The sequence below is a fragment of the Triticum aestivum genome, chromosome 4A, assembly GCF_018294505.1.
Source record: "Triticum aestivum cultivar Chinese Spring chromosome 4A, IWGSC CS RefSeq v2.1, whole genome shotgun sequence".
NCBI classification, from domain to species: Eukaryota; Viridiplantae; Streptophyta; class Magnoliopsida; order Poales; family Poaceae; genus Triticum; species Triticum aestivum.
The window spans coordinates 662011960-662022811 of NC_057803.1; the positions used below are offsets into that span (position 1 = coordinate 662011960).

The window sequence follows — 10852 nt, forward strand, 5'->3', positions numbered from 1 at the left end:
TAGGACAAGGCGTGTGTGTGGTGTGTGACATAGTTCGCCCACATATCCGTTTTACCACACGGAGGGGCCGGTGTGTGGGCGTTTAGTAGGTCACCCACACACCAGTTTCCAGGCACGCACAAGGGCTGGTGTGTGGGCATTTGCCATCTCGCCCACACGCCCGTCTCCTCTCCCACACGTAAGCTGCTAGTTGCCATGTGTTTTTGCAGCGCATATGGCAACTGCCTGTAGTGTGCTTTATAAGCAGGTGGCAACTCTCTTTTTTTACCCGACTTGCCATGTGTTTTTGCAGGGTACACGGCAACTGCCTAGTATGCACGTAAGCAGATGACAACTGTCTTTTACCGAGTTGCCATGTGTTTTTGCATGGTACATGGCAACTGCCCCAACGTGCACGTACATGGCAACTGCCCTAACGTGCACGTAAGCAGATGGCAACTCTTCCTTTTTACATGGCAACTGCCCTAGCATGCTTGTGAGCACATGACAACTCTCTCAACCGCCTAGTGTTAGTATGTGGCAACTACATTAGATCAGAACATACATGGCAACTGCAGTTGAGCAACCATGGCAACTGCAGTTGAGCAACCATGGCAACTGCAGTTGTCCGACATGGCAACCGTAGTTCAACGACATGGCAACCGCAGATAAACGAATATGGACGAGGGTCTGGACCATGGCAACTGCGGGCGCGCGGTGGCGTCACGCGTCGCGTGCGGGACCAGAAGGGTACAAGGCCTGACATACAGGCGTGTGGGCATTATCAACTTCGCCCACACGCACGCGTGTGAGAGGGTTCAGGAGGAAAAAAAAGATGTGTGTGGGCATTAGTTGTTTTGCCCACACGTAGATGTGTGGGCTGGTTGCTGTCCATGCCACACGAGGCGTGTGGCACAACTACCCGATACACCACACGTGTGGCAGTTATCGGGTAATTGAGTTGGATCCGAGATCGCATAGATAGAGCAGAAAAGGCTGAGATTAAACTGAATAATAATGACAGTATCAATCAAAATATAAAAAAGTACAACTAAATGCCCTGTAAATAGCTGATACTTACTCCGTTCGTTCCCAAATATTTGTCTTTTTAGACATGTCAAAAGGACTACAACATATGAATGCATGTAGACATATATTAGAGTGTAGATTCACTCATTTTACTTCGTATGTAGTCATTTGTTGAAATCTTTAAAAAAACAAATATTTAGGAACGGAGGGAGTAGTTTAGTTGACGTATGTGCGCACCACTGACAGTTAACCAACGTCCATAGCTGATATTTACCTTCTTGCAGCTGATTATTTTACACATAATAGAAAATAATTGAAATTTACTACTGTACATTGATCCACAAAATTAGGCTCGGGTAATATTTTTATTTTTACATACTAGTAACCTTTTGTTTTTTGAAGTTATCGATGAAAAAAAAACGTCATGTATGGTTACTTGATTGCGGTAATTTTAGGTTCGGATGGACGAGTGAAATGGGAAAATGGGAATACAAATACAGTAATTTAAGTACAGTAGTGGAGTGATTGGCGTCCCCAATGATTGCGGGGAGGTTGTGGGTGGTGTCAGGAAAAGTGCCGGCAAAGCGAGGCGCACGGCCGGGCCGGTGGGCCACCCCTGTCCTAATTTTCCACCTTGTCAATTTACAGGTGGGCCCCGCCCCAGGGGCTCTCTCTCGGTGCGCTGGAAATCATCATGGGCCTTCGCTTTCTTTTTCTTTCCTCCTCGGTTGAGGGCGAGCACCCCGCCTGGCTCGGTTGGTCTCATGAGGCGTCGATCCAGCGTGAGCCGGCTCGGTCGACGCACTCAGCTGCAGTATGGCTCGATCCTAAGCTGTCTTTTTTTCTTTCTTTTTTTGGGGGAGAGCAATTCATTAATTAAGTGATAACAGTTTTTTCTTCGGAAAAACTTTCAATCTATTCATCTTCAATCATGATAGTACAACGAATACTAGAAATAATAAAAATTACATCCAGATTCATAGTCCACCTATCGGCGACTACAAGCACTGAAGCCAGCCGAAGGCGTGCCACTGTCATCTCCCCTCCCTCGCCTGAGCCGGACAAACCTTGTTGTAGTAGACAGTTAGAAAGTCGTCGTGCTAAGAACCAGCAACCGCCGCGGATGAAGAGTGTAGATCAGAAGGATCCAACCTGAAGGCACACGAACGAAAACAAACGACGAATAGATTTGAGCAAATCCACCAAAGACAGATCCACCGGAGACACACCTCCACACGCCCACCGATGATGCTCGACACATCACCGGAACAGGGGCTAGATGGGGAGACCTTTATTCCATCTTCAGGGAGTCGCCGCCGTCTCGTCTTCCTGAGCAGGACACAAACCTAACAAAGCTAAAAAAATATATCTAAAAATGGAGTCCTCCCACAGGCAAAGGCCGAGATCCACTCTGCCTCCATGGCTTTAAGGCCACCGGAGACGGGACGGACCGGCGCCGGCACCGGCGCCGGCGGGATGCGGAGAACCCTAGCTTTTTGGGCGGTGACGGCCAGCTAGGTCGCGTACGTGAACATGCCGGGCGTTTTGTTTGGGGTAGTGTAACAGTTTTACAATCATGACTAATGATAGTGCTAATCTCCTGTGGTACGTCTGCGAGCCAACACGCTGTTCGCTTCTGGCCACAGCCAATTGTTGCCATAGCATGACCAGCTTTCTGTGAACGACTAATCTTCTGGATCTCTACATCCGTTCCTTATGTTCAACGTACAAAAACGCTGAAATACACTAGTTTAAAAAAAACGCTCAATTTTTTTTTACCGCTGATCTTTTTTTTTTTTTGCGATGGATTTACCGCTGATCTTGTTAAGAAGTCCGAATGAGGTTGTTATCGCCATCCGTCCACCCCTACCCAAACCACAGGATTCACGCATGGATGTATGCATAAACCCGGACAGCTGGTTGCTAACCTATATACAATTAATCAACACACAAATTAAAGTAGAATACTCCAGTGCTTAATAATAAAACCGAAGCTATCGGCTGGCCTAAGAACAACACGTACCGATCAATTTGTAATGAGCCACGCAGCTGTAGTTTTGACAGGGGACATGGACAACCGGCCACCCCCAGGAATCCCGACGCGACATCATTGGCGAATTGACCCGTTCGTGCTCCAATCCACCAATCACCGCGCGCCACCTCGATACCAGCCTACGTACGCGCCCATGCATGCATCGATCCATGCAAATTGTTGGTCCTGTCAGCTCTACGTGCGCTAATCGCGCTCCATCTCGGTTGCTTCATGGCGCGGCAGCCCCGCGATTTGTTTGCTTGCGTGTTTCACTCCTCGGAATCGGCGTCGCCGCGACAGGGCCAGAGCCATTCGTTGTCCGTTCTTGGCCAGATCAATAATCATATCGATCGATCGAGTGTGGTATGTGCTTGTGTGTGGTGATGTTGACCGATTAGCTAGTCGACGATTTCCCTAAGAAAAGAAAAGAGCTCGATGATTAGAACTGGTCATGAGCATGCAGCAAGATCCAACGTTTCCGTAGCCGATAACAAAGCAAGTAAGCCGTACGTACGTGCGCGGACTAGTTTAGCATTTCGTCGTGTGTCCCAGCAGCTAGCACCATGCGGAATCGGTCCGAATCTTACTTGGGAGGGTTTTGGTACGTGCCAAAAAAGAGTGAGTATATCCTGGACTCGCAGCTGGCCGAGTCTTAATTAATAATTTCAGAAAATAATTGGTGATGATCACTCACATACATAGGGGTCTCTCGGAAACATACGGTTCTAGAAACACTTGAACAATCGTCACCAGTTAAATAAAAAATAAAATGGATGAAGGATATTCGATAAAGGGTGAGTTTTATTAGCTCAAGATAGGGCATCAAGAAGACACATAACACAATGAGCACAGCCGGCCTCTGCATACCTAAGATGCACACAGCCAACACCAACTCACACACATGAAAATACGTCGGAACCAGCAAAGTCATATAGGACCGAAGCTATGCGAAGGCGGCGAAGATATGCCAGGCCTAAATTCACGATGGGGATGGGCCGCGACGTTACCCATTGGGAAATTGGTCAGGCCCAAAATTTAAAGGCCGATGGGTCTTCTGGGTCGGCTTTTTAAGAAAATTGGATCAGGGGATCCGATCGGTATCGGCCCACTAGAACAAGCGGGTCAACCCAAATTTAGGTGTCCAGGATGTATTTTTAGTTCTGGTATTCTTTGTAGTACTACCTTAACAGTTGATGAACAGATCGGAAGTTTTTCTGGCAAATAAAAAAATTCATTACAATGTACATGTCTTTGCAAGGTTTTTACTCTTGTGCTCATACAAAATTTTGAACATACTAACCTAATATTATTTTTGTTTCGGAGCTACAAAGATGCTACCTTAGAATGCAAACTATTCATGGTAGAAATAGAAAATGAAGATGCATATATTATTTTTTTTAACAAAAATAATTCTAAATATCTTAACTTACTAATAAGCCCTATAGTCAACGGTTTGCGAGTTGAAATAATATTGTTCTGTAAATGCTCCTTATTCTTGTGCAATATATTATTAAAATTGGTAGGAGCATGTTGCCTAATGAGACATGAGGCCACTTGGTATTGGATTATTGAGCAGCTCCATGTCCCTGAACACATCAGCGGACCGTCAGGGACCAGGTACGGGATAGAGGGGGACCAGCCATTCCCATCTTGAGTTGTAATCCTAGGCACTGAAACATTAAAACATTACTAAAATAGACTTTTTGTATCTCATACGTACATGAATTTTGTCGGTATGCAAGTAGAGGTGAATATATGTGACCATACAAGAACCAAAGAGATTTTCATGGCTCTTTGTGTTGTGTTGAAGGTGCTACACAATTATTATGGGTTGCACAATTCCATCAGAATGTTTGGTCCACGTTGCATCAATTCTGAACATTGGGTGTACGTCTTGAGGTTGTAGACGAGAACGCGTGCAAGGCCGCATCAACTCTCGCACAATCACCCTATCGAGACCACATCACTTTTCTACCTTCCCATCATGGTTGCTTTGAGTGTCGTCACCGCATCCACGTTGATGCCATTCATCAGTTGTGTCCTTGACCTCCCCTGCCGCAACACATCCTCCTTCAATGGCTTGCCTTTAGCCCATCTATACTTTCTCACCGCTGTTGTCGACTCCAAGAGCCATCGGATATCAATGGCATTCTCCTCTGTCTTCAAAGACCACGATCCCATGTCTAGAACATTACCCTAGTATATCACATTCTCGAACTACCTTGGGGTGAGATGACCTACCCATGTGCCCTGGCCATGGGTTGTACCAGAGCATGCCGCAAGATCTTTTGTGATACATAGGCACGAAGTAGCCCACAACAAAAAGTATGCAAGTTGTGTATTTGCGTTTTGATTTGAAAGGCATCATAGGTGCTTATTTCATTGTTTACAAGTAGCATCAAATTTAGTATCCGCCCCTAAGATACACATGATTTCAATTTTTAATGCAAATATTAGCTAGACAACAAAAGATACAAGCCACCAAAACGCTGGATTGGTATTTCACATTTGACTTTCATGTATTCAAGAATGATATGATACTATGCAGACAACATTAAGTGAATCATTTTACAACACCGATCACCCAAAAGTTAAGAATTATAGTATCATACTTGACTTCCAGTTCATTTCTTTCAGTTGTAAGTATAAACCGAATTTACCATGTCCATTGCATTTATTGCCTAGGTAATTTTGTATGTGCAAATGTGTTGGATAGTTTGTCCTTGATATTCGGTAGTTCTATGGATGTTTTGGAACATACTCCTTGCTAACAATTGGATGATCAGAACATTGTATCAGATTGCAAGTTGTATATTTGGAGCATCAGATTGCTCCCTACCATGTCACTAGTAGAAAAACTACCTAATGTTCAGCTCTTTAGTCCCGGCCTGTAAATGAACCGGCACTAATGATACCATTAGTACCGGTTCGAACGGCTATGCATTAGTCCTGGTTCGTGTTGAACCTTTAGTAGCGGTTCGTGGCACGAACCGGTACTAAGGAGGTGGTGGCCAGCTGGCATCGGGTCGGGGCCCCACGAGCCCCTTTAGTCCCAGTTTGTGACACGAACCGGGACTAAAGGTCTAACCTATAGTGCCGGTTTGTGTCACAAACCGAGACAAAAGGGGTCTAACCTTTAGTCCCGGTTGGAGTCAAAAAACCGGGACTATAGGGCAATTTTCAAACTCTACCCCCCGCCGTATCGCCTTTTCTGTTTCAAAGAAACAAAAGAAAATGATAAAAACTTGAAAAATTAAAAAACTTTGACTAGTAGTTAGGGAAATTAAAAAACATAAATTTCAACATGTTTTGCAAAAAAAGTGTTAGAAAAAAGTAAAATGACCATATCTTTTGCATACGATGTCGGAAAAAAAATGCGTAATACATCAAAAAAATCAGCACGAAAATCCGCATCTGATTTTGACAGCCATAGGCCTGTTTGCAAATTTTTAGAATATTCAAATTCTAAAAGGAAAAAAAGATATGCTCAAATTTCAGTTTTTTTGAATTTTTGTTAAATCTAGTCAAACTATGGTCAAAATACTTATTCAAGAAATATTAGTGTTACTAAATAATTATTTTAATTTTTTTGAATTTTGATCAAACTATGGTCAAATCTGGCCAAACTACTTATTCAAGAAATATTAGTGTTACTAAATAATAATAATTTTTTAGAATAATAGTTTCAAACACAAACGGTGAAACGTGTGGCTTCATGCTCAAGCTAAACTCCTGAGGGTTAATAGGATTGACATCTTAGTATTGTCAGATAAACAACAAGTGCAGACTTGGAAACTAGCGGGAATAGAACTTGGAAGTTAAGTGTGCTCAAGCTGGAGTAGTGAGAGGATGGGTGATCGGCCGAGAAGTTAGCCGATTTGGAATGATGAGGGATGATTAGAGCAATGATGAGGGTTGATTAGAGATTAAATCATCGAATAATTCAGAAATTTGAAAATCAGAAAAAAAAATCATTTTCTTTTCAAAAAAACAACTTTTTTAATAAAAAATCTTTAGTACCGGTTGGTGTAAAGGTCTCCCAGCCCCCGGCGCGGGCTCGTGCCACGTGGTGGGCCTTTGGCCCCGGTTCATGTTGAACCGGGACTAAAGGTGGGGGTACCTTTAGTCCCCACCCTTTAGTGCCGGTTCCAGAACCGGACTAAAGGTCCTTACGAAACGGTATTAAAGGTCATTTTTCTACTAGTGTGTGCTACCATTCATGTGACAATATTATTTTGGATTGTCGCAATCACATAAGTTTTTTGTGTATTTTATATTACTAATTGCTACTACATTGTTTTCATGTTGCATGAGCCTAGGCTGTAAGAAAATACCAGTAGGATTGGAACTTATGAAGACCCTAAAAATTCCATAGTAGAAAAGACAACCAGGAAGTTAAAATAAGGTGGGAAAATACAATGGGAACTTGAACGAATACTAGAACTACACTATGTTGAAGTGAAATTTGAAACCCAATATGCAGGTGAAAACTTGTAAACAAGAAAAAACATGAATTGACGACATAAATGTGATGCACTCTAATGGCAGATCTCATCGAACGAAGATTCGATTACACTTTTTGCAGAGATGTGCCTGCTAATGTAATGTGATCACATTAGAGCAAGCCAACACGAGGTTGCCGCACACACCAACATTGTACTACTCCCGCAGACCCAATCCCACACCGAGTTCCATTGTGTAAACATGGCCGCGGTATAGACGAGTTTCGCAGGCGCAAGGAAAGGAGGAAAGCTCAAATCGAGCGCACGAGCATGCACGGTAGCTGGGTGCTATGACGAGGCGAGTGGCATGCAATGGGAACTATTTATCACTATTATTTATTATTTGTTTATAGTTAACTAATATAATAGTTGGATACAATGAGTGCCAGTGAGGAGAAGAGATCCAGCTCTCGATCGAACAAGATCCTCCATGATGAGGAGGCACACAGAGTAACCCATGACGAAAATTCTGCTACAAATTTTGTACTTGTGGCGTGCATCGTTTTCACTTGTTGTAACATGAGGTTTAGTATTTGCCCCTATGACATATCCGATCTCAGGCTTCAATGTAGAAAAGAGGTAGTTGTTGGCAGTTTCTTGGTAGGTTTCATCAAACTGTTGGATTGGTATTTCACATTTGTCTTTCATGCATTGAAGAATGGTATGAACCAATGCAGAGTGCATGAAGTTTGTTATTTTACAACACCAGTCATCCAAACTTGAAGAGTTAACATGTTGTACTCAGCTGTCAGCTCTTTTCTATCAATTGAAGGTATAAATGGAATTCAACAACGTCCACTGCTTTTCTTGCCTTGGGTTTGTATAGTTTTGTCCTTGATATCCACGAGTTCTGATGATGTTTTGCAACATACACACTGTATGGTACTCATACGACCAAAACAGACATTGTAGCCTAATCGCAAGCTATAGCTAGAATTTATTTATTTATTTTGCAAAGATGTGGCGATCTCATGGACCAAGCAAGCGAAGCACACACGAGACGATACGGGACGAGCGCACGCACCAAAGCTTGTCGTACCCCCGCAGTCCCGCACCGAGTTCCAACGCGTGCGCGTACAGCCAGCCACACGGCCACAACTCAGCCGAGCTCCGCCAGCCGAGGAAACGGCTCGGCTCGGCTCGGCTCGGACCGGGTCAAGGCTCAGATCGAGGAAGGCAGCATGCACGGGCGCCATGGGCCATGGCGAGCCATCGAGTGGCGCGCAAGGGGAAAGTATTTATCGCCATTATTTAGCAATTCATTTACGGGCAATGAATATAATAATTGGATGCCGCTGGTGGTAGCGAGGAGACGAGATCCACCTCCCCCATCCAACCCAACAGCTCATCATTTGCTCGCCCCTCCGCTGCCCTATTTATAGCGCACAACCCCGCCGCCGCATGCCCAGACCAGACCAGATCATCACACCACCACCATCTCCACCACCGGGCACTGCCATCGTCCTCCCTCCCGCTCCGGGGAGCTCCCAGATCGGATCGGGCCGCGCCGGAGAGAGATCGACGATGCATCACGCCGCCGCCGCCGGCCTCGACCTGGGCCTCGGGCTCGGCCTCGGGCTCGCCTCCCAGGGCAGCCTCACGTCCTCCACCACCACCTCCTCCTCCTCCCCTGCCTCGCACTGGACCGCCGCGCTCAGCTCCGTCGTCGGCCCGCAGGAGTCGTACGGGCTGCACCAGTACGCCGGCCACAACCAGCCGCGGAAGGAGGAGCCGGGGATGAGGACGTCCACGTCGCCCGAGAGCGGCGTCAGCGCCGGCACCAAGAGGGGCCTGGAGCGCACCGGCTCCGGCGTCTCCCGCGCCGCGGGCAGCGACGAGGACGACGACGGCGGAGACGGCGCCGGCGGCCGCAAGAAGCTCCGGCTCTCCAAGGACCAGGCCGCCGTCCTCGAGGAGTGCTTCAAGACGCACAGCACGCTCAACCCCGTAAGTCATCATCCCTTCGCCGTCCTTCTCCGGCGATCCATCCGCCAAGATCGATCGCCAAGTGTTCGTCCATGGATTGCTCGCGATCGCATTGAGCTGACCGAGATTTCCTTATGGCTGTGTGTTTGCAGAAGCAGAAGACGGCGCTGGCGAACCGGCTGGGGCTGCGGCCGCGGCAGGTGGAGGTGTGGTTCCAGAACCGCCGCGCCCGCACCAAGCTGAAGCAGACGGAGGTGGACTGCGAGTACATGAAGCGCTGGTGCGAGCAGCTCGCGGAGCAGAACAAGCGGCTCGAGAAGGAGGTGGCCGAGCTCCGCGCGCTCAAGGCCGCGCCGGCCGTGCACGCCCAGCAGGCCGCCCCCGCCGCCACGCTCACCATGTGCCCCTCCTGCCGCCGCGTCGCCGCCACCACCGCCGGACCGGCCGCCACGCAGCACCAGCACCAGCAGCCGCAGCAGTGCCACCCCAAGCCCGCCGCCCAGCCCGCCGGCAACGTCCTGCCAAGCCACTGCCAGTTCTTCCCCTCCACCACCACCGCCGCCGCCCCCGACCGGTCCGGCAGGCAGCAGGGCGCGTGGAACGGCGCCGCGCAGCCGCTCGTCACCAGAGAGCTCTTCTGAGACGACGAGATCTCGCTCTCGCCGCCGGGGTCCAGCCGAGGCGATTAATTAGGAGATTTGATCAGGCGGCGGTCGATCGGGTCAATCAAGTAATCAATTGGCAAATCAGTCAGCCGATCGCCGGAAAAAGATTTGATTTGGTTTGGTTTGGTTTGGATAGTAGTAATTAGCAGCGCTAGCGATCGATCGATGGTTTGGTTTCGGTTAGTACGTAGTAATTTTCGGTTTGGGTTTCCTCTTCTTTTTTCCTTTGGGATTCGATGGAATCGAACCGACGACGAACAAAACAGAAAGAAACAGATTAGTAAGGAGGAACAAATGGCTGTCCGCTTTTTCCTGGACGGCGTGTACCCATCCACCAAACCCTGCCGGTTGTTGGATTAACAGCTTGTTGATTGATTTGTACTACTGCTGCCACCACCACTAATTCATGATTGGTTGATGAAGGAAATTAATGAAATATCATCTTTCATTCACATTCTCCACTCTTCTCCAACAAGAGTATACTATTCGGAGCCATGTCCTTCTCTTCGTAATTTTATCAACTATTTTGCGATAAAAAGCATAACTAAGCGCCTCGATGAACCTGATCTCCTTTGTGTTTACACATACATATATCATTTGTTGGAGTTTAATTCAATCAAAAAACAGTGACCTGGTTCGAAAAGAATGGTTTTTTCCACGCTAGCTACTACTAGCCTACCACTCATGATGAATTTTGCATCTGAGAGCAGACATGTAGC

The 10852-nt window shown here is 46.8% G+C and overlaps 1 protein-coding gene across 1 annotated transcript; it reads left to right on the forward strand.

Annotated features, from left to right (window-relative positions):
- The first annotated feature begins 8883 nt into the window (after positions 1-8883).
- On the forward strand, positions 8884-10585 carry LOC123082965 (homeobox-leucine zipper protein HOX2). Its single transcript, XM_044505141.1, has 2 exons — positions 8884-9489; positions 9621-10585. The coding sequence occupies exons 1-2, from the start codon at positions 8944-8946 to the stop codon at positions 10107-10109; spliced, it is 1035 nt and encodes a 344-aa protein (XP_044361076.1). The 5' UTR covers positions 8884-8943; the 3' UTR covers positions 10110-10585.
- The last annotated feature ends 267 nt before the right edge of the window (positions 10586-10852 follow it).